We start from the raw sequence: 26,167 nt of genomic DNA on the forward strand, positions 1-26,167 counted from the left end.
TGCTCACACTGCCTCTCTCTCTCTCTCTCAAAAATAAATAAAACATTTAAAAAAAATTTTTAATTACTTTAAAAACAAACTTGGTTAAAAAAAAAAAAAACACTTTCCAAATCTACACTTGGGATCACAACCTGGGGCCTGTGAGGCCAGGCCGGGGGGCAGGTCCAGGGTCTGACACAGGCCTGCTGGCCGGAGGCGGGGTCCTGGAGAAGGTCACCTCCTGGAGGAGTGTCCACACCTGCGGGCCATCAGGGGGCGTAAGGTTACATACAGAGGGACAGTCGGCCCTGCAGATGGACGGGTAGACAGCACACTGAGAAACAGTTAAGATGGCAAATTTTGTTGTGTCCACTTTACCACGTTTTTAAAAGCCCTGTTAAATGACACAGTCACAGCCTGGCTCTGGGTCCTTCCTGAGGCCTGGTCGGTACCAGGGACGAGCTGGGGAGAAGGCAGGACACGCAGTCTCTACTCGGAGGCTGACCCAACACAGCCCAGCTCCCCCCCGCTTACCAGGCCGCGGAGAACGTGACCACGGGTGATTTGCCGTCGTTTCTCCTAAAACAGGAAAATGTCATTCTTGCTGCGACGGACATGACCACACTCAGACTGTGGTCGGACGTCTGGTGCAGCGATGACACTTAGCTTGGGGGCTGTCCATCCCCAAGTCCTCAGGGAGCGGTCTCTCTAGAGCTCCCCTTCCTGCTACATCCCGCGGCAGGGGCGGCCACGGGGGCCACGGGGGGCCTGCAGGGCACGTGGCACGGGGCGCACCGGCCTTGGGGGCCCAGGCGGAGCTCAGGCGCCCACCCCCAACCGAGAACGGCCACGTGGGTGGAAAAGACCATCAGCTAAAGGCAGTAGCAACGACAGTACCAAATGGGACAAACGGACTCTGGGCAGGTCGTGGATGGCACACGTGGGCCCTTGCAGGGGCACAGAATGTGACCTGGGACTGTGGCGAGGGGCAGTCTGTCCTCCCGGAAGGAGGCCGGGACTTGGCACGGGGAGGCAGGGAGGTGGGTCACGGACTTTAATTATCCTAAAAGCTTTCAGATGTCTGACCGGTTCATCCTTGTAAGAGTTGTAAGAGGAGTCACCTTTAAACTCTAAGATGCCGGAGCCAAAGAACTGTCTTTGCGACTTTTCCTATTTCAGGGTCAAGGCCGTGTGCAGGGGACAGCCAGCCCCTGGACAGCGGCCAGGCGCTCAGCGGCCAGGCAGGGCTTCCCGAGTGCCACCCGTCTGGTCCCTGTTACCCGGCCCGCCCACAGTTCCTTCCCAACGTCCTTCCCTCACACCCTTCAGACTTGGGATCCTGATACGATCGCAGGCCCCGGGGCCACCTGACCCCGCGTGCTCTCCCCACAGAGGACAACACGGGTTGACAGAGGCCCCCCTCCCGCTCTCGCCTGAGCTCACACTGGGATCAGGCCCCTCGAACGCGGCGGAGTGACAGAAGCCCGCTGAGGGGAGACGCTGGCCGGGGCAGGTGCGTGGGTGGCTCTCCTCAGACCCTTGACCCGGCCGCCCGAGCCGGGACGTGTCCCTGCCCCTCACTTCACAGGCATTTCACAGACACTGTGCCGTTTCCAAGGCAACATGGGGCCTGGGCGGGGCAGGGAGGCGGCACCAGGTTCAGGGCAGCAGCAGGTGGGGGGGGGGTTCTGTCCCTTCACAAACGCGGCTTCCCCCTGAGCTAGCCTCCCCCCTCCTGCTGCCGGGGTTCGAGGGCAGAGGACGCCCCTAACTTCTCCGACTCCTGGAGCTGAGGAAGCTTCTGGAGCCCCAGCAGGAGGCAGTTGCCTGAGAGCCCCCGGGCAGAGTGCCGTCCCGGCTGCAGCCACACACCTGCCTGCACGTGACAGGACAGGAAGACCCCCGGGCGATGGCAGCCGCAGGCAGGCCCCACGGGCTCGGGGACAGCAGGGTTCTTCCCACCCGGGGGAGGGGCCGCAGGCAGGAAGCCCCCTGTGGCAAAGGGTTAAACCTATGAGTTCCACTTTAGCAAATAAGCCCCCAATGTCACAAAGAGACTGCCAGGGCTAGCCCCGTAACCATGGCAACGGCGGCCAGCAGCACAGGGAGGGAGGCCGGGCCGGCGGGCAGGGCCGTGGCCGCCGGCTCAGTCTGCACAGAGGCCCTTTCCTCTCCTGCCCAGCGAGGGGAGGAGCCCGGCCACCTGCCCCGCATGGCTCTCCCTGGACACCTGCTCCATCAGACGTTCAGCCTGGGGACACAACAGCGAGTCACGTCGTCCCCACCGCATGGACACAGCAGGGAGTGGGCCGGGCAGGAAACAGACACCGGATGCCGGGGTGAGGGCCGGTGCCAGGCCAGCTCCCAGACCACAGACTGGGGTGGCCGGGGCGGCTCCCGGAGGTCACGGCAGCTCAGGGGTCCCCACCTGGTCGGCCTGGGCCAGAGAAGGCAGGAGGAACCCTCCAGACAGCCAGAGACACGGCCCGTAGGGAACGCCACCAGATGCCGAGGACAGAGGCCCAGCCCCACTGGGGTCAGGCAGCCGGCCCTTCCTTCTCTTCTTTCTCCGCGACCCAAGATGCTCCGGACCACTTTGGTCCAAACACACAGGGCCTCTGCTCCCAATGAAGGCAGGGCTCAGTGAAGACACCTCCCTGTGAAAGTGGCCCTAGGGCCACACACACCTCTTGTCGGGGTCCTGGACCAGCAGCCTCAGAGGCTGAGTGCCTGACACCAGATGCTCCTTGGGGGGAAGAAGGGTGAGGGCCCCGAGCCAGATGTGGCCCAAAGGGCCCTCCCTTCCTTCCCCGGCTCAGCTAGCACGGGGCCCCACAGCATCTGGGCCAGTGTACCGCCTGCGTCCCCGCGGCAGTGTGTCACCCACGCCCAGGAGGGCGTGCGGACCTATGGGCCCGCCGTGCCGTGGAGGTGAGCCCGTTTGTAATGTGAGCTGTCTGTTGAATATAATTTACGTCCTATAATTTGAAGTAATTTCCCTGTCAGCCGAGAACTTACTGGCATTTAATAAAAACACCCACTTAATACACAGCTAATAAATCTCAAGTGTCCCGTTTCTGTCCAAGCGGCTGGAGGCCTTGATCTTGTCACTGTCACAGTCCCACTGAGTCTGCAGTGGACCGGAAGCCTCTGGAAGCCAGCGCATGATCTTGAGGAGACCGACACCTCCAAGCAAGAGTGGGGACCCCACCCCTTCACTGTGCACACGACCCGTAACCACACTCCTATCACCTCCCTCCAGAGCCCTGAGGCGCACGCTGGACGGGGTGACCTTTCAGCCCTGCTCTGCCTGGCAGCGTCACAAGGGGTCCCGCCCCGCCCGGCCTCTGAGCCAGGGCCCTTCCCCTCCCCCTCCTGCAAGATCCTGGGCCAGAGCCCGGCCCGTCAGGTCCTCTCCCTCCCTCCAGGCCCCTTCCTGGAAGCTGGTGGACACACGCAGTCTTTAAAGTGGACCAAAGAGCCTCCCTCAGCACTGTGTCTGCTCCCGCTGCCACCCTGGTGTCCCCACACCCACAGCCAACATCTCAGAAGACCAGCCAGCACCCACTGTCCCCCCTACTCTGCCCGGAGACAGATCCCGTCACACCCCATGCAAATGACCTGTGTCCCAGCTCCGTGACCTTGCTGCGGCTCACCCAGTCTCTCTTCTTGGCCTGTGGACTGTGATTTCCTACCTTCCTGACGGTCCCTCCTCTCACCTCGCTGCCCCCACTCATCCAGCCCCGGCCTCTGTGTCCCTGCCCTGGAGACACCAGGTTCCCCCCTGGCCCCCCCTCAATCCTCCAATTCAGTACGTCCCACACGGACCTGGTTATCACCCCCCACCTCGGCCTCCTTCTGTGGCTTCGATCTGAACGACACTCCCGACCCCCGGGTCACCCTGCCCTATCTGCAGACGGCTACTCCCCCCTAACAGTGACCAAGGCTGGTCACTTCTACTTGCTCAGTGTCCCTTACGCACAGCCCTTCTGTCCTGGCTCTTGCCTTATCCTGGTTCAGGGCGGCCCCCAGCTTGAAATCCTCCTGCGGTTCTCTGCAGCCTGCGGGGCGCACGAGCTCCCCCCACCCCCGCCACAGCCTCACTCGGGCCCACGACCTTGTCCCGGGGCAGCTGGGGTGCCCTCTGCGCCTCCCCACCTCAGGGCCTTGGTTGATTTTGAGGTGTCCTGTCCACCCTGTCTGCCAGGCAAACGCGTCTTCGGTTAAGCTAAGGTGTTTTGCGTCACGTCCCTAATGCAGGACAGCCTCTGTGGCACCCCGCTTTGCAGAAAGATGACTGGGACGAATGGGGTAACTTCTACCGTCCGCCAGAGACACTAAAATGTGACAAGGACCACGATCTGAACCCGAGCTCGCCACTCGGAAGTCCGCATTCTCTGTCATTCTGCCCTCCGGACGGCACTGGGGACGCTGGTCAGAGCCGAGGCTCCGCTCAGGATGGTCAGGGTGGGAGAAGCAACCGTGATCTGGGACTTCCAGCACAGAGCACTGGACCCCTGCACCAGGCTCTGCATGGAGCAGCCCCGTCACGTGTGGTGAGTGCGAGATGGGAGGCTGCGCCAGGGGCCACCAGCTCAACACGGGGGCCTGGTGACGCCAGACCACACGGTCTGTGCTCTGTGCAAGGGACCACTGCTTTTTCAAAGTCTAGGTAAATAAACAAAACTGCCTTATTCTTTGCGCCTTCCTTTCTTTCCCGGTCACACTGGTCTGAGGATAACAGATACGTGAGCCTTGACAGCCCACCCGCTGAACAGCCAAGAAAAACCTGAGGAGAAATGGGGCGGAGGCTGCCTGTGGGACACGTGGCACCTTCCTTCCCTGCTCAGAAGCAGAGGTGGCCGGGCGCCAGTTCTGGGAGGCCCCTTCCTCTCCACGCAAGGGCAGCCTTTCCTTTTTAAAAAATTTTTTTGACGTTTTATTTCTTTCTGAGAGAGAGACAGCGTGAGCAGGGGAGGGGCAGAGAGAGAGGGAGTCACAGAATCTGAAACAGGCTCCAGGCTCTGAGCTGTCAGCACAGAGCCCGACGTGGGGCTCAAACCCACGAACCGCAAGATGATGACCTGAGCCATAGTCAGACGCTTAACCAACGGAGCCACCCAGGCGCCCCAAGGGCAGCCTTTCCAACAACCCCCTCACCCATGGGAGAGCGTCCCTGTCACAGGCAGCACCTGAGAGATACAGGGGTCCCTGCACGGGGAGGGGGGGGCCCGGGTCACATCTGGGACACTTCCAAGCCTGAGGCTCCACAACAGGAAGCAAGCTGGGTTAAAGCTACCCAGTCTCAGAATTCTGCCACTAGGAATACCATTCTAGAAGGTACCCAGGCTCCTGGGTGCCAGGGCCTGGGGCCAGGATGTGAGTGCCTGGGGGAGGGGCACAGACAGGGTCATCTGGCCCTGCTCAAATCGAGTCACGTCAACAGCAACCCATGTGTGTGTGTGTGGGGGGGGAGTCTGGAGCACACGCTTCACACAGGCCGATGACACCTCCCCAGGGAGGCAGTGGCCCAGCCACACCCTGCCCCTGCCTGCTTCCCCCCTGCGGCGTTCCCAGCACCCAGGGTCTCTGGGTGTCTGGAATCCAGCCCCTTGTCCTCCCGACGTGCCCTGCAGGCCCCTGCTGCGTCAGAGAGCGCGGGTCTCTCAGTGACGACACCGTCCCTGAGTTTGGGGAGAAAGCCACGGAACAGAGAACTAGAGTCGGGCCCAGTGAGGTGCGCACAGGCCTGTGGGCCCAGCCTTCCGGCCCAAACTATCCCCACTGCCTGCTGCGGGAGGAGGTTTGTGTGCATGGAGGGGCCAAGGCACCAGGGACTCCCCAAGGGCCGAGGCCGGGGAGGGGTGGGGGGCGGGGCCATGGGGTGTGGAGGAAGCCCGGCCACCTGCTGGTGACCCGGTCAGCAGTGGGCCACTTGGCGGGCACATCCGGCCGCGGCCGCCCACCCTAGACTTGCCTGTTCCCAACCCTGGGTGGATGAGCGACTGCCTACTTCACGCGAGGAAACTGAGGCGGGGGGGGAGGGGGAGTCGGGACTGACCCCGGCGGAGCTGACTGAAGGGTCTAAGCCAGGGCTCAATTACACTGGCTTCACTTTGTTTCTGCAAACGCTGGGCACCAGCCCGTGGCGGCTGAGTCACTGTCCCCTACTGCCCGTAATCAGGACGAAGCGGAGACCAGCTGTGAGCTGGGGGTGGGACAGAGGGCGCCGGGCGAGGTGGGGGCCCCGCCCCAGGCCAAGGCCGGCCTGGTCGGGTCCTGGCGCAGAGGCCACAGGCCAGAATGATCCGCAGACAAGGGCTCCCTCCAGGTGAGGGCCTGACGGTTCCCGGGGGCTGAGGAAGCCCGGGCCACACAGCTGGTTTGGGGCCCAGACGTGACCCCGGGTCCTGTCTGACCCTAACCCCGTGCCCCCAGCCTGAACCGGCTCCTGCCTGGCGTGGCCGCCGGTGGTCTGGGTCAGGCAGCTTAGGCTCCACGAGGGAAGCTGCGGGGGTGTCTGGACGCCCTCCGGGCACACGCCTGTCCCAGCGCCCTCGGACCCCGCCGCCTGGAGCCCTGCCCGGCCGGCCGGGCCCCCCGACACCCCGGGAAGGCAGCCGGTCCGCCCGCCCAGAGCGCCCCGGCCGCGGACGAGGTTGGCCCCGTGATTCCCGGCTCACAGGGCGCGTCCTGTCCTCACAGCAGCCGAGAAAGGTCGCGGGTCCGGACGAAGACGCGCCCGAGGAAGGGGTCCGGCCCGGCCTCTGACCGCGAGCTCTGGGGGTTGTCCGTCCGTCGCCTGCGGCCCAGACGCGGGTCTCGCGGTGTTCCTCCAGCCCGGGGACCCGGACTGGCTCCGGACTCGCATCCGGACTCGCACGCAGGGGACGAGAGCCCCGCGTCCCGGGAAGGGGCCGCACACCCGCCCCCGCCGGCCAGGCTGGCGCCCCGGCCCCGGCCCCGAGGCCCCGCGCCCGCATCGGACTCTATTCCGTCTCGAAAACGGCCCCTCCCAGCCGGCAGGGCCCGCGGCGGGTCTACACCCCTCAGGAATACAGACCCAGGCGGGGTTCGGTGCCTTCAAGCGTGCATGCGTGCGTGGCGTGCGTGTCCGTGTGCGTGCGTGTCCGTGCGTGCGCGTGCACGGGGACGCGAGACAGGGCGGCCCCCGGGGGTTCGGCGTCCGAAGTCCGAAAGGTCCGCAGGAGACGGAAAGGGGCGCTGGGGGGGCGCTGGCAGTAAAGGGGACCAGGCCCGCCCCCAAATCAGGAGCCCAGTTTGCCTCTGAGACCCCCCGAAATGAGGACGCCGTCGCAGCTGTTGCAGCCCCAGTTCCCTCGCCCGCGGGGGGCCCGATGGGCGGGAAGAGCCGCGCGAAGTCACCCAGGGCGGCTTAGGGGCGGGCGCTGCTCCTGGAGGGGAGGGGAGGGGGGGGAGGGGGGGGGGGGGGGGGGGGGGGGGGGGGGGGGGGGGGGGGGGGGAGGGGAGGGGGCGGGGAGGGGGAGGGGTGCGGGGCGGGCGGCACCTACCTGCACCTCTCGCGTGTGGTAGGCGACGATCAAGCCCAGGAGGATGACGGTGGACAGGCTGATCAGGCATTTCAGGGCCAACGAGAACATGGAGTCCTGCAGGAGAAACAGAGAATTAGGGTGACCGGGCAGGGGCCCCGGCTCGAGGGCCTCTGCCCCGCAGGGTTAGGTCCCGTTCTCCCGGGACGCGGCTGCGGGACGCACCACGCGGGCCTCCGCGTGGCTCGGAATTTTGTGTCCAGGCTCGTTGGCCGCGCGAGCGTGACTGCCTTCCGCGCTGGGTTACGTGGCTGGACACGAACGCCGGGCCCGCCTGGGCCTCTCGCCTCCCGAAGAGGAGGAGACCCCCCGAGGTTCCTTCCATCCCTGACAGCGCGGAGCTCTGTCGGGGCCGCTGCCGGCACCCCGACCTGAGGCCCAGAGCAGGGAGGGAAGCCGGGAGCGGCTGGACGGGGACGCGGGCTGAGCCCGGGGCAGGGCGGGGCCCCAGGGCGCCCTCCACCCCGCGGCCGGCAGCTCGCGCCCTGGACCCCGCCCCGCGCTGCGCCCCACCTCGGCCTCCGCGGTGTCCGATGGGGAGGAGCTTAGTGCGGCCTAGAGCGGCCGCCGGGAGGCGTCAAGCCGGCCGCAGGCACCCCACGGCCCTGCGCATTCGGGGTGTCCGGGCTGGGCCTCGCCGCCCTCCTGCGCACGTGGGAGCCGGGGCGACCCCGTCCCGCGGCCCGGAGCTCCCCGGCTTCCGGAGGCGCGGCGGCTCCCCGGGCGGCCTGGCGCGACTGACCCCGGCCGCCCCCGCGCGGCCCTCGGCCTCCGTCCCCGCCCCAACCACAGCGCGCCAGGAGCGGCAGTATTTCGAAGGCGAAGCCACGACGCAGCAGAGCTGGGCTCCAGGGAAGGAGACCCCACCGTCCCGGGGGCAGACGGGGGGGGGGGGGGGCCCGGGTCGGGGGTCGGCCGCACGGAGGCCCTGGGCGAGTCTGCGCCCGCGGACGCCCGCATCCGCGCTCCCCCCGCCCCGCAGGCCGAGCCGCGGGGAGCCGCCCCCTGGGCCGCGTCAGCCCGGCGCCGCTTACTTGGTACAACCACCGGGGCCCACTTTGTGCCAGGACGAGCCGGGGCTGGAGGCTCAAGGGCGAACCGACGAAGTGGCCACGCACTCCTCTCCCGTGGCCGCTTCCACACGTCTCACCTCGTGAGCGCCTGCCACGTGTGCCCCGCCGCGCTAGAGCCGTAGGGCGCCCCGGCCGCCGGGGGCTTGCGACGCGGCTCACACACAGGCTCCAGGTGCGGACACCGCGGGCCGGGGGTGTGCCCGGGCCGGTGTCCCCTGAGCCGCCGTGGTCCACGGCGTCACGTGCTGGCCACGCGTCCTCGGCGCCAGGGTGGGCACAGAGCACGCGGCCGGAACAGCCCCAGGGAGGGTCCTGAGACAGCGACCAAGCCCGCAGGCTGGCCCCGCGCTCGGACTGCCGTAGAAGACAGGCCTCCCCACAGGGCCGCCGGGGACAGCTCAGTGTTCTCGACTCAGAAGTGACCCTAACGTCTCCCTCCAAGGGTCTGCAGGCATCTGGGAAGCGTCAGGCCTTGGCTGGGAAGGGTGTGCGGTCAGCCGCACATTTCACCCCCTAATTTATTTGTTTTGGCAGAAATCACTAAAGTCAGAATCCAAGTCTATTTCCATCACTTCTAGAGGAAGTGGTGGAGGGAGAGGGGCCAGATGCCGTCTCCTCTCCTTTGAGTCTCTTCCTTTTGTTCTAACACTCAAAACCTTTACATAAGAGGCGACTTCCACCCGCGTGGCTTCGCTCAGTGGGAGCAGCGGGACCCTCACGGCTCCGCAGGCCTCCTCGCGCTCTCTGCCACGTGGCCATGAAAAACAAACCACCGGCACATTTGCTGGAAAATCCGTCAGAATGGCCAGACTAGACGGTTCCTATTTCTCAAAACGTTGAACTGTCTCCTTTTCTCTGCTCCCTGAACTCAAATGAAGCTTGAGGTTGATACAGTTCTCATTGGGGGGCACCTGCCTCCCCTCTGAGGGGCCACAGGGATGGACAGGCTGGGGGAGGGGGCCGTCAGCTGGGCGACCCTTGTCCCCTGCAACTCAGAGCTGTTCAGCAACGCAGCAGTGACCCTCATACACAGGATACTTAGGGACTAAATCCCAATAAATGGGCCATTTTTTAAAGCCAGTTATCTCTAAATGCTCAGCACCATCAGAGCGGTTCAATAATTTGGGAATAGCGGGTACCACGAGGTAGGCCCTGAAAACCACTCCTGTAGAGAATATTTGAACAGGAAAGGCTCATGACACATCAAGTGAAAAACTCACACCACAAAGCTTCATATACAGTATTTCCAATTATTTTTAAATGTTTAGGACCAGCCTACATCAAGGGTCAGAGCGAGCACACCACCCCCCCACCGCGAGAGGTATGCGAGCTCAGGTGGAGCCTGGGAGCCCTGTGTCCGTGCTCTGTGGCCCCTGAGCTCTGACTACAACAAGTGCTCAATAAGCGCTTCTTGAAATTACTGAACAGAACTTTTACTTTTCCCGAACATTTATTGAGTACCGACTGTGTACCAGGTCCCAGACTAGGCTTCTACACAAACCACCTCACATCCTCACCCTACAGACACCACCACAATGTCTCCATTTACTGATTAAAACAACTGAGAATCAGAGACAAAGTGACTTTTCCAAGGTCACACAACTAACCCAGATTTTAGTTATGTACCAGATTATTCTCTCTTTTTTAATGTTTATTTATTTATTTTTGACAGAGAGAGAGAGACAAGTATGAGCAAGGGAGGGTCAGAGAGGGAGAGAGGAGACACAGAATCTGAAGCAGCTCCAGGCTCTGAGCTGTCAGCACAGAGCTCAACGCGGGGCCCGGGCTCGAACTTACGGACCGCGAGATGATGACCTGAGCCACCCAGGCGCCCCAGGGTACCAGATGTTCCTAGTCTTTGCCCACTGTCTGACTTAGTTCAGCCATCCCTGCAGAGGCTGGCCACCGCTGTGAGGGGCCACGGAGGAGACTCATGGCAGAGTGGGAACATGTGCCGAATCCCTGCAAGGTGCCCCCAACCGCAAGCCAGGCCTTCCCAGACCCGTGGCCCCTCATCACAACTGCCTGCACGACAGTAGTACCCACAGCAGTAGCTTCGACCCACTTTTGCAGAGAAGGAGACTGAGGCTGGGAGAAGCCACGGACGAGGCGCGAGGCCTCAGGAAGCCAGGGCTCCTGCAGACTCAGGGCCTGGCCGTGAGCTGGCACCCGGTCTGCCCTGCGGTCGGGCCCTGCTGGCCCCCATGTCTGCGGTGAGGACCCTGCATGCCCACCAGCCCCGAGGCTTCGAGCCAGCCTCGTCGCTTCCATAGCGCCAGCACGTCAGCACTGCAGCACGTCTTCCCAGAGACGCTCAGGCCCTAAATGTGTTAGATCGTTTGGGGCATTTGAAAATCACAGAAAAACAGTCCCGGGGGGACAAATATCAGCCTCAACAAGACAGAGGTGTGAGGGCACCTCCCCAAGCAAGCTGATGGCCCCGAAGTGAGTGTGCGTGGCCATGTGAGTGTGCGAGTGTGCATGCACGTGAGCGGGAACCGGTATGCATGGGTGGCCTGTGACTGTGTGTGAGTGTGCGTGGGTGTGCACGAGCGTGGCTGTGCATGTGCACCCATGTGTGTGAGCGTGTGCACCATCACACATACGTGGCCCGCTCCCAGCTTGTGTCACTGGCTGGAGCCCCCGAGGGGAAGAGGCGACAGCGCGTAAGCTCTGCGTCTGCTGAATTCAGGATCTGTGTGTTGTGATTCGATCTGGGAAATAATGGAGTTGGAAATGTCTTCCTTCAGCTTCGCGGGGAGGCTCCGGGCTGGGCTGGCGCTCGGGCTTGGACACTGACTCACCAACGCCCAGCCCCCGAGAGCCGCCCCGGCCAGGCGAGCGGCCCGTCCTCGGGGGACAGCTCCTCTGCCCACTGCCCGCTCGTCGCCACAGCGCAGGCCCTTGCTGCCTGGTCCACGCAGCGTGGCCCCCGCATCTCTGTGCAAGGACGGCCCAGCCGGACTCCCGCCAGAACCCTACGGGGTCCCTCGCCGTCCAGGGTGGAATCACACCGACCCTGCGCAGCCCGGACGTCCGCGTGAGAGTGGGGGAGGGGGGCCGGGGGCCACCAGGGGGCTGGGACCTCCCCGCCTGGGTGGGGGCTGCTTCCAAAGCCAGGGGAGTCGGCTCACCCCTCTTGGCCTTAACCCCCAGCCAAGTGACTTTTGGCCAAACATCCCCGACTTCAGCGAAGCCTGACAGCCAGGGGCCCGAGCACGCAGGTCACGGGGACACTCCGGAAAGTCTTCCTTTGTCCCTTTTCCAAGCATTTCTGTTCGTGACACCACTCGTGCCGTCTTCTCCTCGGCAGAACGAGGCTGCTCACGGAGAGGGTTCTTAGGGTGTCGGACTACGTCACAGGGAGTTTGAAAGACCAGAGTTCAAGTCTCATCTTTGCCGCTCACTGGCTGTGTGACACTGGACCTGTCACTTAACCTCTCTGGCCCCTTCCTCTGCAGCCCGGGTCTCATAGGTGCTGGCGGTGAAGAGAAAGAGTAGCCAAAGGAACAAACTCTTTCTTCACAAACAGAAGCCCGTGTTTTTGGTGGCGGAACATGCCCCCCCCAATCGCCCACGGCCGGGACACAGGCCCTGAGCCCGGCCCATGGGACGTGCCTCTGGTGTCCACACCTCAAGGTCCCGCCACTTACAGAGCCACTCCCCCGGCCTTTCAGAAAGCACCCAACACTCGTGCCCTCCGGTCACACACGCACTGGGCCCCTGATCGCGGCCGGGCCTGTGCTGGGGGCCCCCCCACCCCTGCCCGCCGAGCCTGAATCCCACCCGTCAGAGGAAGGGGCAGGTGTAAGGGGGCTGGAAACGCCCAGCTGCAATGGTCAGAAACGGGCCAGAAGCCCGGGTGGAGAAGGGGCCCCTTCAGTACCTGGGGGGTGACCAGGGGATGTGACCCTGACCCTACATCCTGACCGGGAGGCGAGGGGTGCCCACAACACCCGATTTGCCGAGGCCACAGGCCCCGGGCAGGCGGGGGGCTCAGCGCTGCTGCCTCCCTGGCTGCTCTGCTCCGGGTGCCCCACTGCCGCTCGGGCGCGTGAGGCAAATCCCCCGGGAGCACAGAGCTGAGGCCACTCCGGCCACCCTCACTCGGGCCCAGATGCCGCAGGGACGCTAAGGGCCAGCGGATGCAGGCCGGGCGGGGGGATGGCACGTCGCCCCGTCCTCAGTCCTGCTCGGGTCGCAGCCAGGTTGCCCTGCAGGCTGACCTCGGCACCGAGCGCCGCCTGGGCCCCAGAACCACCATGTCGCCAGGTGTTGCCCACGGATGTGCGCCCACTGGGCACCAGGGTGGAGCCCGGCAGGCGGGAGTCTGTGATCTGCCACGTCCCCGTGTGGGGGCCGCGGTCGGGCACGCAGCAGGTGAAGGAAGGCGGCACGTTGTGAGCTGCGTCAAGCAGGCGGACGCCCCCACCCCGACCTTCCGGACACGGAAGCGGGCGAGCAGGGAGAGGGCAGCGGCTCACTCGGACTGGGCGCTCACACGCAGAGGCACTGGGGCGACTCTGAGCCACCCCTGGGGCCCCGGGACACTGCCCACCAGCCCTGGGGGGTCTCCAGCCCCTCGGAAGCCAGAACCCAAGGTCTGTGCTGCCTCCACCCAGTGAGCGTCAGGGCTCGCAGACGGCAGTGATGAGAAGGCACTTCCAGGCCCAGCCTTGGTCGGGGGGGGGATGCCTAAGCCGCTGTCTCACCTGCCCCGATGGGGCCCCAGTCACGTCACTGCTGAAGCCCAGTCACCTTCTGGCACAACAGACAGGTCAGGCAGGGGTCTGCACCAGCCCAGCGAGCCTGGGGAGGGGCCCCGCGGGGGGGGTGACAGGGGGCAGACGAGGACCGAGCCCCTGAAGAAAGCCAGTGGTCCCAAAACAAAACCCATCAAGTCAGGCTGGCAGGGGGCACTTCTCTGTGGCCTCCACCTTGTCATTCCCAGGAGGAGATGGAGCCCGATGTGTAAGGGACACCACGCAAGTACACACGGGTCGGAGCGGAGGGGGCTGGGCAATGCTCGGTGAGGCCGGCGTGGCAGCCAGGACGCCCGTTAGGAGGAAACGGCCCACCCCGGCCCTGGCTCTCCCGCTGCCTGATGCCCCATGGAGGGGAGAAGGTCACTTGGGAGGCCAGGATGCCAAAATATCAAGTCAGACGGGTCACCCCTAAGGCCACACCCATAATTCCAGTTGAGGAGACAGGTTCCTTTACAAGGCCTGAGCAGGGGAGCTGGCAGATCAGGAATCCTCGCCTGCTCGTTTACAGTTTACTTCCTGCCCCACTTACAGCACCGGCAAGGATTCCACGCAATCAATTGCATGTTTTATACGTGCGCCATGTGCCAGGCACCGTGCCTGCCGTGTGGCCCGGAGACGCCACTCGGACAGGGCTTTCCGCCAGCCCGCCTGGGACCCTCCCAGACACAGGGGCGGCACCTCCCGATGTGCGCTGGGGGGGCGGGTGTGGAGGGGCCCAGCCAGCCTCGGCCCGGAGCCCTCCGGCGAGGCAGAGCGAGCCCCGGGGCTCCGTGTCCCACCCCCGTCTTCCCTGTCCACGGAAACAAAACAGCCCAGAACTGCTCTGTGTGCACAAGCCAGGCCCCTGTCCTGCACACCACCTCCCGCCTCCTCACCCACTCGGCCACTCAGCCTCCTTCTCCATAAACACCATGCCCCTCGCAACCCGTCCCTCCCCCTGCCCACGGAAGGCGAGCGCTCCCCTCCTCCTGTGCTCACCTGCCACCGAGGGCATCCTGGGAAGGCCTGACCCACACCCGCCCGTCGGGAGGGGCGCCCGTGCAGGGCCTGGGGCCCCAAGTTACAGAGAGACACTTAGGCTTGCGGCAGAGCCGGGCTCCGGCTCCTGTCCCCGTCGCTGTGAGGACCTGTCCTTGCACACAGCCACGGCTCCTTTGCCAAGGCCGTGGCCCCCACCTCTCTTCCGGCCGGCAGGGGCCCCCATCTTCTTACGTGTTCCAGACCGTGAGGAACAAGTGACCGACTGTGCGTTCAGCACGGCTGGCTTGGAAGTCGTTTATTTGCTCTTATGAAAACCCATCTGCCCCCAAAACCAATGAAACATCCAGAAAGTGCTCTGCTCTGCGGGGAGCCATGTGCATGCGCGGGACTCCGGCCTCGAACCAGCGGCCCAGGCCAGCCCGTGGCTGCCCGTTCTGCCCGTCCCACCCGGGGCGCCAGACTCGCGGCCTCTCGGCAGCAGCTGCGGTGAGCCGGGAGCTCGCCTTCCGTGCCGGGACACGGCTCCCGGCCGCCACAGAGGCGCGTGTGGTTTCCAAGCTGCCGAGTGAGGCGTCCGGACCCGCCCGGGCCCCTCGCCTCAGCCTCCCCTCCGGCCATTCTCATCCCTCCTCCATCCTGCGGCCCTGCCTCTGTCTACACTGGAGGCTCGCTACCCTTCCAGCCCCAGCAGGAAACCCCACTCCCAGCCTGGTGCCCAGAGTCGAACCGTTTCCATCCCCACATGAGGCAGAATCGTCCCCTGAGCCTGGCAATGTTTGGGCCAAATGAAAATCTTCAGACAGACTCCCAGGTCCGTACGGCGGCTCCGCAGACGGCTCCGAAGGCCGCCCGGGAGCCTCCGGCTGGGGAACGGCCCTGCTCGTGCTTCCTGAGCCCAGCCGGCCAGGGTGGTGTCACCTCCGCGGCCGCGTCCCGCGGGGGCACCAGGGCGGCGGGGCCTCCCCCAGACGCACGGAGTCCGCTGGAAGGGGCTTCTAGGCCCCCTGGCCTCCCCCTCCAGGCAAGGAAAGTGAGGCCCAGAGAGGGGCCGTCTCCTGCCCGTGGCCGCACAGCGGTGGCAGACAGGGCTAGCCGGGCCCCGAGTCTTCCGAGGCTGGGCCCGGTTTGCCCCCCGCGCCGTCCTGCCTGGCGGACCCTATGCGACTCGCCGCCACCTGCCTGTGTGCTCGACTGGGTCTGGGGCCGGGTGTTCCTCCAGCGGCTCTTCTGGGGCAGACGGGGGGCGCCCTCTCCTGCTGTAGCCCCGTCTTGTTCCTGCTTAAAACACAAGAGCTTCACCATAAATAAAGGGAAATGATCTAAAAACATAACCAGTCGGCATGGGATGCCGCGTGGACGGGGCCGCGAGGACGGGACACTGTACAGACGGGGCCGCGTGGACGGGGCCGCAAGGACGGGACACTGTACAGACGGGGCCGCGTGGACGGGGCCGCGTGGACGGGACACTGTACAGACGGGGCCGCGTGGATGGGGCTACGTGGACGGGACACTGTACAGATGGGGCACATGGACGGGGCTGCATGGACAGGGGCACATGGATGGGGCCGTGTGGACAGGGGCGCATGAATGGGGCCGCGTGGACGGGGGCGCATGGACGGGGCTGCATGGACGTGCAGAGACCGCCCTGCAGGAAGCTGGTGGGCCGCAGTGAGTCCCAGTGTCTGCGTGGGCTGGACAGTGCCCAGTGGGAGGCAGCGCCAGCCCAACTTTCCCACCCCTCCCGCCCCCCCCACCCCTTTTCTCTGGCACCAAACTGCGACCAACCTGCCCAGTTGGTCGGAGGTGCCGTCAGCCCCAGAGCAGCCCGAGCCTCCCGCCCAGCGGTGCCGAGCCAGGGTCCCTGCCCGCACCTCGGGGAGTCGGGCGTCTCAGCCCCTCCGGGTATTTATCGCATCCACGTCCTTCCTGCAAGGACTTGATGCGGCCCCGACCTCATGGCAGGAGCTCACCCGCCCGCGAGGGTTCACCTCAGAGCTGCTCTGAGCGGACGCCCCGTGGTCCCCGCAGGGCGCTCTTCCCGGGACTGTCCCCAGATTCAAACTCTACATGGAAGTGCAGCCTGAGTCTGGACACCAGAGCCCCTGCTTTCGGTGTCGGGCCTCCCACAGCCCCTCGAGGAGTCGTTCTCACGGGGACGGGGACGCGCCCTCCACTCAAGGAGCTCCTGCCCGTGTCTACCCTGCACTGGGCATGGATGCTCGTCCGGAGCCGTCCCCAAGGTCCTCGCCCAGCCCGGGCCCCGTTTGACGGGTGGGAGACTGAGGAACAAGCAGGAAGTCAGCAGTGTGCAGCCGAGCCTGCAGGGGCGGGGTGGGGCCCCCGCGCGGCCTGGGGGCTGAGCGGGGCGCCTCCCGGGGCGCTTGCTGCCTCCTCCCTGCCATGTGCCCCCTCCCCCGCCCCTCCTTGCCCACCTTACCTGCATGGCCTCCCCCTGCACCGTGTCCATTTCCGTTTCCCAAGCACAGAGGCGACGACCATCAGCTCAAGGTCCCTGGTCTGAACAAGCTCCCCAGACCCCACAGCCCCGGGGCTCCCAGGGTGGCCACCCCAGACTCCAGACTCTTCTGTGCAGGGTCTGGGTCCCATTTGTCAATCTGTCCCTATTTCCTCACACAGGGCCTGGCACGTAAGAGTAGGTACTCAACAAGTACTTGATGAATGAATGAATGAACGAATGAATGAATGAAATATCACGCCAAATTCCCAAGGAGGGAGAATCAAGCTAAACTACTCCATCACAGGTCTAAGTATCCCAGTGGCAAAGTGCACTTAGGGTGGGGCTGGGGCAGGGGTGGGGGCGGGCGTGGAGGCAGGGTGGGGGGTGAAGGGGCAGGTGTGTGGTGGGGGGGCAGGGAGGGGCTCCAGGGCAGAGGGGTGGGGTGGGGGGGAGTGAGGGTGGGGCCGGGGTGGGGGTAGGTGGGGGTAGGGGTGGGGTGGAGGTCCAGGGGTAGGGGTGGGGGCGGGGGAGTGAGGGTGGGGCCGGGGTGGGGGGCAGAGTGGGGATCCAGGGGCAGGGGGGTGGGGGTCCAGGGGTGGGGGCGGGGGTGGGGCGGGGGATCCTGAGCCGCCTTTACTTTCCTTATCCCACTGACTGAACGGAAACTCACTTGTTTAGACCCATCCTTCCAGCGCTAAGTATAACAGCTGTGAGCAGAGACCCCAGCAGCCCCCCCCCCCAGCTCCTGGCCCCGGAGGTGCCGTGGGGCCAGCGCGAGACTGACAAGCAGCAGACGGGATGACGCTGGTGGAGGGGAACCGGGCCTCGGCCCACAGCCGTCCTCCCTGCTCGGTGCTCTGCGGGCTGGGCCCCGGCACCCAGCGGGGTCAGCACGGGGGAGAGGATGGCGCTATCCAGAGGCACTGAGGTCACCGTGCGGGCGTCCCTGGCTTCCAGCAGCCGCTGCCCGTCCAATGTTGTGTCACTTGGGGCGGGGGTGGGGGGTCAGGGCCCGGGGGAGGGAGCTGTCCCCCTGAGGAAGAGGAAGCGCAGCTGGGCCCGGGCTGCAGTGGGCGTCCCCGCAGGGCTGGAAAAGGCCAGGCGAGGCGAGCCCCCGGGGTCAGGGGGAAGTCACCCTGCTCCGTCCAGCTGCCACCAGCTGGGAGCATGGTGGGACAGCCAGGAGACGTGGGCCAGGTGGCCAGAGGTGGACGGACACGTTCGGAACAAAGGGTCATGGGTCTGGAGAATGTCCTCGCTGCAGCTGGCCTGTCTTACTAGCCAGGACCCGGCCAAGGTCCCCCAGCTGCTGGGTCTGGACGTGGAATCCAGCTCCAGAGACCCATGTGCTCCTTCCGTGAGCACGAACACTCCATGTTGTTCACTTCACAGCAAACGCTAAAATGCCACCCCTCGCCCCCAATCCCTCCATGGCTCCCGAGTCCTGCAGGAGAAAGCTGGGTCCCCTGAGCACGGCAGCTGCCCAGTCTGGCCCCTGCTCACTCACGCCACAGACCTTCCCCTCCCGGCCCAGCACGGTCCCTCCTCAGCCTCCAGGAGCGAGCTATGGGCCCGCGGCCCCCACCGCCCGATCCGCCCAAGCGGCCTCCTCTTCTGCGCCCCCTCCCCAGGGCCCTGCTGGCCTCCCGGGAGACCATCTGAGCACACGAAGTGTCCACGTAGGGGGCTGTGTGCTCTCTGAGTGCAGGAACCAGAGCTCTGTCATCTTTCCGCCTCACCCCGGCCCCCAGCACCGAGCACAGCGCCTGGCCTGTGAGAAAGGCTCCACTGATGTTCGTGGAACTAATTTCCCATTAAGAAGCGAGTGAGCCCCCGGGCAGCCCGGAGCAATGAGGCTCCTCACCTACAGCAGCACCATCAGCACCCCTCCTCCCCACCCGCCCCTGCGTAACGGGGGCGGGGTCCCTGGCCACAGAGGCGGCATCTCTGTGGGGACACAGCGGAGAGGCCCAGACCTCGGTCACAGAAGGCGATGGCCAAGCGGCCACACCGGTTACTGAGTCCACTGGTCCACGAGATGGCCCCACCGGCACCGCCCCGGCTCGGCGAGTGGGCGCTGGATCAGAAGCCGCCCCCACGACTGAAAGGAGACCCCTTGGGGGCTCTGTGATGTGGTTATAGACCATCTCCCTTCCACATTCCGTGTCCCCTACTCCACCACATATGAACAGGGTGTTAGCCTGGCGTGCATCCCCCCACCGCCCACCGCGAGGGAGGCCGGTGCCCAGCGCCCGACCTGCACACAAAGTGGGTGGTCCACACGCGGGCGACCGAGGGCTGGCCCAGACCCCAAGAATGCTCCGTGGAGGGTCACGGGCCCATCCAGGCTGAGCTGTCCCCTGGCAAGGCCGGGGTCCCTGCCACGAGGCTGGGGCAGACACATGGCTGCGCGTCAGAGCCCTTCCTTAGCGGTCCTGGCCACCGAGAGCCCGGTGGGGCCTGGCCGCTCGCGGGGGTGTTTTGGGTGGTGGAGAGCAGGCCATGCCGTGTGGACGGCCAGGTCCGGACCCGCCTCTCAGCCGGGCCTCCTGCCCCTGCGGGAAGGCGCCCGGGAGCCAGCCCGAGAGGCGGTATTTCCCTGTTTGTCCGTTGGTCTCTTGTAATTTATCTAGTATTTCCCAAAAGGTCACTAGGTGGTGATTTCAATATCGTAAAATTTGTAGAGATGCTCTCAAAGAAGTGCACAAACCCCGCAGGTTTACACTGGCTTAAAGGTAATATATTTTATTAAAAGCATCTATACCGAGTGCACTTTGGATAGGATTTGGTGACCGATCGGTTAGAGATCCAAAAGGCCTTGCTATTAAAAGATTCGCTGTTGTGGGGGTGGTGGGAAGAAGCAGATCGAAGGCATTTGTCCAGGTGGGGTCTGTGGACGGAGCAGAAAGTGGGAAGTGGTGTGTGACGTCACGGGGGAGGGGCACAAGGAGCCCCTTCTCACTCCCTCCCCCCAGGGGCCCCAGTGCTAAAGCCAGCCTTTGTCCCTCAAGGGAAGCGGGGCGAGCAGCTGCCTGAGCGGGCAGAGCCCCTGGGGTCGCTGGCCCCTCCGGCTCCTCCTCCACCGCGTCCCTGCCCGCCACCCTGCACGGTGCCAGACGGTGTACACCGCAGGCTCCCAGAGGCCATGCAGGGACCAGCGGTCCATCCCCAAAGCCACCGGGAGACTCATGGGGACACCCAGTTAAGGCATCCTGGGAAGGCCATGGGCAGACCCTTCCTCTGCCCCCAGACCCCACGCCAAGCAGAATGAGAGGAGGGGTGGGGACAAAAATTCGTGCGCTCCACTTGCTGGGTACCCCCCAGGGTCTGCATCACCCCCTCAGCCCCACACACCTGTGCCAGCAGCCGACATCAGTGCTGGGGGGGGGGCGTCTAAAAGCCCTGACACCCAGGTTGGCCCCCAACCAGTAAACAGGGCAGGAGCTGGAAGTATCAGCACTTGAAAGATCCCCAGGCGATTACTAAACATGGCCATTTGGGACTTGCCCTATTATTACCCCCAATTATTAAGGAAACTGATACTCAGAGAAGTTAAGTACTTGCCTAAAGTCACACAGCCTATAGCAACAGAGGCAGGGAGGCAGGTGTGGAGGAGGGAGGAAGGCAGGTGTGGAGGAGGGAGGAAGGCAGGTGTGGAGGCAGGACGCAGGTGTGGAGGAGGGAAGCAGGTGTGGAGGAGGGAGGGAGGGACACAGGTGTGGAGGAGGGAAGCAGGTGTAGAGGAGGAGACGGGGAGCCAGCCAGTGAGGGAGGGACTGGAGGGCTGAGGCCAGAAGCCAGGGGTCAGTCTGCGTCTTCACTGGCTGTGTGTCTTGGGCACATCACTCCCCTTTCTGAACCCCAGATCCCCCACCCCTGGGTGTAGGTATAGGAACACATGTGGCCGCCTGCAGGCAGAGCCCGTGCTCTCAGGGGCGCCAGGCCAGGCTGGGGAGGCCAGTGCACCCGCTGACCCTATGACCCCAGGAGAGGAGCCCCTGGGGTCACACCCCACACTTGCCTGGCCCAACCCCCTGCGCAGGGCCGGTGACAGGAAGCTGGCTCCACCCCACCCAGTACTGCCCCTCTCCCCGCACGGGGTGGGATGGAGCTGACATCCGGAGTCACCCTGCCTGCCTGAAAGCCCCCCATGTCCTCCCCAGGCCACCCACCCGCTGTGCTGGCTTCTTCCCAGGTGCCGCACAGCGTCTGGTTTCCCTGCGGTTCAGGGCCCGCCTCCGTGACCTTCCCTGGGCCTCTGGGACATCGTGTCTGTGCTGCTCTGTGCCTGGTCCAAACCTGTCTGCCTGCACACGTCACCCACCATGTGCTCACGCCTGTCACCATGAGACCCTCAAGGGAGGGGCCTGGTGTCAGCAGAGGCAGGAAAGCCCACCCAACCCTGCCTGGTCATCGTGGGCAGGAGACCTGCCTGTGCTCACCGTCTATGCGGCTTGAAGAGCTACGGCGCGTGCAGAGGGAGACACAGGGCCCGCGGCTCCGGGGGGTGGGGGTCGGTAAATGGGGTGGAGAGCCCCATGTCGGGTCCACGGTGGCCATGCCAAGCGGGAGCTCTAGCCCTACTTTGAGGTGGGCACAGAGCTGAACAGCAGCCCGTCCGCGGCCCCGACGGTGGGCTCAGCCGTGTGGGACCTAGATGCCCACTCCCCGGCGGGGCTCGCGCCACGGCCGCCATGCAGACCCCCTTTGCCAGGGGCTGCCCTTGAGCCCCAGCACGTCTGCTGCCCTGGGATGGGCAAGGGCCCAGGGACCGAAGAACAGATGGCGGCACCCGCTCCACGGCCAGAGGCGGAGACCCTGGAAGGTGATGCCCGGAGGTACCCAGGGGGAGGGGCCGGCCAGGGACATCAGCGAGGGGCGCTCGGCCTCCCTGCCCGCCATGCCCCAGGAAAGCCTAGGACAACAGACAGCGGACGTGGCAGCGCAGAGACGCGTGTCCCCCGGGGACTCTCAGGGAAAGCTGTGAATGCGTGAGGGGCGGCTGGGGGCCCGGGAAGCCCCTCCACGTGAGAGGCCGCCAGGCAGAGGGAGGGGGACAGACAGGTCAGCAGGGAAGGCGCGGAGAGAGCCCCCCACCCCGGGCCCTCCCCACGCTCCTCCTGGCCCCCCGATGCAAATCAGGTGCAGCACAGATTTGCATAATTTATACATATTAAAATTATTGCTCTTATGAGGCTTTTAGAGTCTATATAGCAATTTTGCTATCTTGAATGGAGAGTATCTTGAATCACGAGGAGAGATCTCCTGCCCTTTCATCATCCAACACAAAATCCCGGAATGTTAAGTCGGGGACAGGGTTTCCCTTGGGTCTCGGGGACCGCCACTCTGTCAACACCTTGGCCCAGGTAGGAAGGGGCCCGTGCCAGGCGTGCCCTCACTCGACCAGAGAGCAGTCAGGAACAGAGAAGGCAGAGCGGGCAGATGGGACTATTTTTAGGTCATCTTGGGTCCTGGGCTGATCGAGCAACGAGAGGGTCCCAGCCTGTGCTTGAATCGGGAGGCTGGCCCCAGACAGGGGGCCGCAGCTCACCAGGACCAAACGTGGGCCCCCCACTCCGTTTCCACTGTGCCAGGGTAGGGGGCACATCCCTCCCCACCCGTCCGTCTTCCTTCGCAGGACAGACGTCACCAGTCAATCACCGCACCCTCCCCATCGAGCTCGGACACAGGCCTTCAGGCACTAAGTGCCAATGGTTCAGGGGAGCCCCCCATGGAGCCTGCTTGCCCCACACCCCACCCACCCCTCCACGCCCTGCCCACACGGCCACGGCCGCCAGCTTCTGGGAAGGGCCTGTGGTCTGAGGGCAGTCCGGCGGCGCAGCCCCAAGAGCCTGGGACGGCCACATGCCCACCACCCGCTGCCCCCAGATGGGATCAGATGCACCTGCACTGCGAGCAGACCCAGAAGAGGGGGTGTCCCCCCCAGGCCCTCACACCGGTGCACTGAGGCCACCGTGACTGACACGCGTGTGACTCAGGCACAGCGGGACCCAGGAGTCGGGCTCCAGAACAGACGGCAAGGTTCAGGCCACGCACACCATCCAGGCCCCAGTGCCAGGCCGGCCCCTGGATGTCCGCGGAGAGAGCCGCTCCCACAACCCTCCCCCGGGGCCCTCCCACGACCCTGTTTAAGTCACGGGAATAAAAGTCTGGAAGTGCTCACTTCCATCCCCATCATGCCCTCCTTGTGCGTCCGAGGGCCTGGACGGGCCTGTGCGGCCACCCGCACCCCTCCCCCCTGCGGGGTCTCCAGGCCGCAGGGGTGCTGCGTGAAGGCCTCACCTCCGCTGCCTCTGCTGCCTCCTGGGCGACCCCCACCCGGCTCGGCAGAGCAGGAGGAGAGAGAATTCCAGGAGCATTTTATCACCGACCTGATTTACAGGAGATGGAATGTGGTAACAATAAAAGGCAGACTGACTTTGACTTAGCATTTTTTTAAATTTTTTTAACGTTTATTTATTTTTGAGAGAGAGAGACAGAGAAACAGAGAGAGACAGAGCATGAGCGGGGGAGGGGCAGAGAGAGAGGGAGACACAGGATCCGAAGCAGCTCCAGGCTCTGAGCTGTCGGCACAGAGCCCGACGCAGGGCTCGAGCCCACGAGCCGTGAGACCGTGACCCGAGCCCCCCAGGAGTCCCCATTTTCTGCCTTCTCTGCAGACAGAGGCCCCTGCCGCCTGCACGGCTCCCCCCACCCCCACTGCGCTCACATATGGCTGCAGCCCCTCTCCACGGGGCTGGGTCGAGTTTCTGGGCAGGGGAGCAAGGAGCTGAGCGGAGAGAAAGCCCAGCCCTGAGAAGCAGCGCCTCCCCCCTGCCCAGCCACAGGTGGCGGCAGCGGCCAGCTGTCTGCAGGCCACCCCTGGGCGAGATTCTGCCCCACCCGCACACCGTACACACAGTAGGAGGGATGCGTGCATTAGGCGCTCTGTGTGTCCCCGGGGCTCTGTGTTATCCACCCGGACCCAGCACCGCGCCGTGAGGCAGGAGTCACCGCAGCCCCCAGACCCAACCCCGTGCTCGGCACCCCCCCACACACACCGTGGCGGGGGGGAGGGGGTGGGACAGGACACTGAGGCACAGAGCCGTCCTGGTAAGAAGGGGCGGAGCCCGAGGGGGGCCAGGTCTGCCCAGGCCGGGCACTGTGGAGAGACGGACCCCCCCACCCTGGGGATGCACCTGACACCTGCGCCGCCCTGCGGAGGACCCACAAATCTCTCCAGGTCACATGACAGAAAGGGGCAGAGCCAGCGTGGGTGTCAGCCTGTTGATCCCAAACCCGCGGCTCTCGCTGGACCCAGGCCGGGCTGGCAGCGCCGACCCCGCTGGCACCCTGGCCTGGCTGGCGGCGAGGCGGTGTGCTGCAGAGCTGAGGCCCAGGGAAGGGCCCCTCATGGGAGCCACGCCGGCGGGAGACGCCAGACACCTTCCTGGGGTCCTCGAGCCCCTCGGAGCCACATCCCTGGCAAAACTCCACATCCCAGCCACTTCCCAACTGTGTCTCTTTTAAACGGAACATAGTCCTGGGCGCCTGGGGGGCTCACGCGTTAACCGTGTGACTTCGACTCTGGTCGTGATCAGGTCACCGTTTGTGAGTTCGAGCCCCAAGTCAGGTGAGCCCCGCCCCCGCCCCTCGCTCACTTGTGCCCTCTCTCTCTCTCTCTAAGAACAGCCCACCAGCACCAGGGCCGCGACCCGACCCCACGTCCATGCCAGCTCCAACACACCTTGCATCTCACCTCCCGAGGGGCTGGCACCGGGTGGCTGGGGACCAGCGGCTGCTCTCTGGGCCGGCGGGCTCTGAGCGGAGCCAGGAGGGGACCAGACGGCAGCAACCCGCACACACAGCCTGGGTACCCAGGGCGGAAACGCCCCCACCGTAGCCTGGCCCAGCCCTGATCTCCTCCCGGCGCCGACCTTCATACGTCCGATTGCGGCCCGGCCACACTGCTGTGCCGCTCACATGCCTTCCCTCCCTCTCTGTGCCTTTAGACCCAGGTGCCTGCTGGGCAAAGCCCTGTGGGGAAAACCCACACCCTCCATCCCTCCCTGAGAACACCTGGAAGTCTCAGCCAGCCTGTCCCTCCAGTTTGGAATGTCCTTGGGGCACCTGGGTGGCTCAGTCAGTTAAGCGTCCGACTTCAGCTCAGGTCATGATCTCACGGTTTGTGGGTTCGAGCCCCCCCAGCTCAGAGCCTGGAGCTGCTTCAGATTCTGTCTCCCTCTCTCTCTAACCCTCCCCAGCTCACACTGTCCCTCTCTCTCTCTCTCTCTCTTTCAGAAATAAATAAAACATTTTTAAAAAATTATGGAATGTCCTTCCCCGTTGCCCCACAAAGCCTTACCGTCCTTCGCAGCCCAGCGCGAGCCTCACCTCCTCTGAGAAGCCCCCAGACACGAAGAGTCACGGGCACCACAGGTGCCTCTCCTGGTTTGGCCTGACCACCCCAGACCACATAGGGTCCCCCTCCCACCCGAGACCGCGTACGGCCTGCCTCTGTGTCCCCTCCGAGGCCAGGGCCCAGCACAGAGCGGGCATCAGTGACAGACTGCCCGGTAGAGGTCCTTAGACCCTCGCCACGTTGGTGCAGACCCTCCCCCAAGTGCGAGCCCCGCCCCTCCCCAGGGCTGGTCCGGAGCGCAGAGCAAACACTCATCAAGTCCCGGCGCCCTGAGCCCCAGCCCCCTGCGAGATCTGCTCACCCAGCCCTGTCTTCCGGTCGCGCAGCGCAGAAATAGCCCTGCGTTTTTCCAGCAAATTCTATGTCCTCCAGATGGAGACTAGCCCCACCTGTTCAAGGAGACACGAAACACGAGGCAGATGGGCAGCTCTGGGAGGACACCGCGTGGCCTCACAGGAGCAGGGGCGCCCTGGGCTCTCCCTCCCACAGGGTGTCATTCAGGCCTGGGCAGAAGGGCTACAGTCCGTGGCCTCTGGGGACAGAGCAGCCCCTGGCCCTGGTGGCTGCAGAGACACCACGCCTGACCCGCCGGGCCGGTGAGACGCTAGGAACGAGGAAACGCCCACCGAAACCGCGCCGGTGTTGGGGGGGCGGGGGAGGAATTCCCACCCCCAGAGCCCGCGCCACCACACCCGCACCTGAGCAGGGGGGGGCGGGGCGGGTCCGACCGAGCATCCAGTTCTCACCTGAGGGCCCAGGAGGGCGAGTCCCCCAAAGCAGGCTCTCCCAGCCTCTGGGACATCTGGGGCCGGGCGAGTCTTTGTTGGGGGGACAGTCTGGCATGTGGCGGGGTGTCTACCAGCCCCCGCCCCTCGAGGTGTAACACCCCTCCCCCACGGGACTCGCGACAACCACAA

The 26,167-nt window shown here is 64.9% G+C and overlaps 1 protein-coding gene across 3 annotated transcripts in view; it reads right to left on the reverse strand.

The window, feature by feature from the left end:
* Positions 1–26,167, reverse strand: part of KCNN3 (potassium calcium-activated channel subfamily N member 3) — a 97,414-nt gene that overhangs the window by 57,166 nt on the left and 14,081 nt on the right. For 2 of the 3 annotated variants that reach the window (XM_039251432.1, XM_039251430.1), the window contains exon 2: positions 7,512–7,607. In XM_039251432.1, coding sequence (XP_039107363.1) covers positions 7,512–7,607 — 96 coding nt within the window. Of the gene's footprint in view, positions 1–7,511; positions 7,608–13,107; positions 13,117–26,167 lie in introns of those variants that run through there. The other variant, XM_039251433.1, reaches the window with a different exon arrangement.

The sequence above is a fragment of the Hyaena hyaena genome, unplaced genomic scaffold (genome assembly GCF_003009895.1).
Source record: "Hyaena hyaena isolate Hyena2069 unplaced genomic scaffold, ASM300989v1 scaffold_385, whole genome shotgun sequence".
NCBI lineage: Eukaryota > Metazoa > Chordata > Mammalia > Carnivora > Hyaenidae > Hyaena > Hyaena hyaena.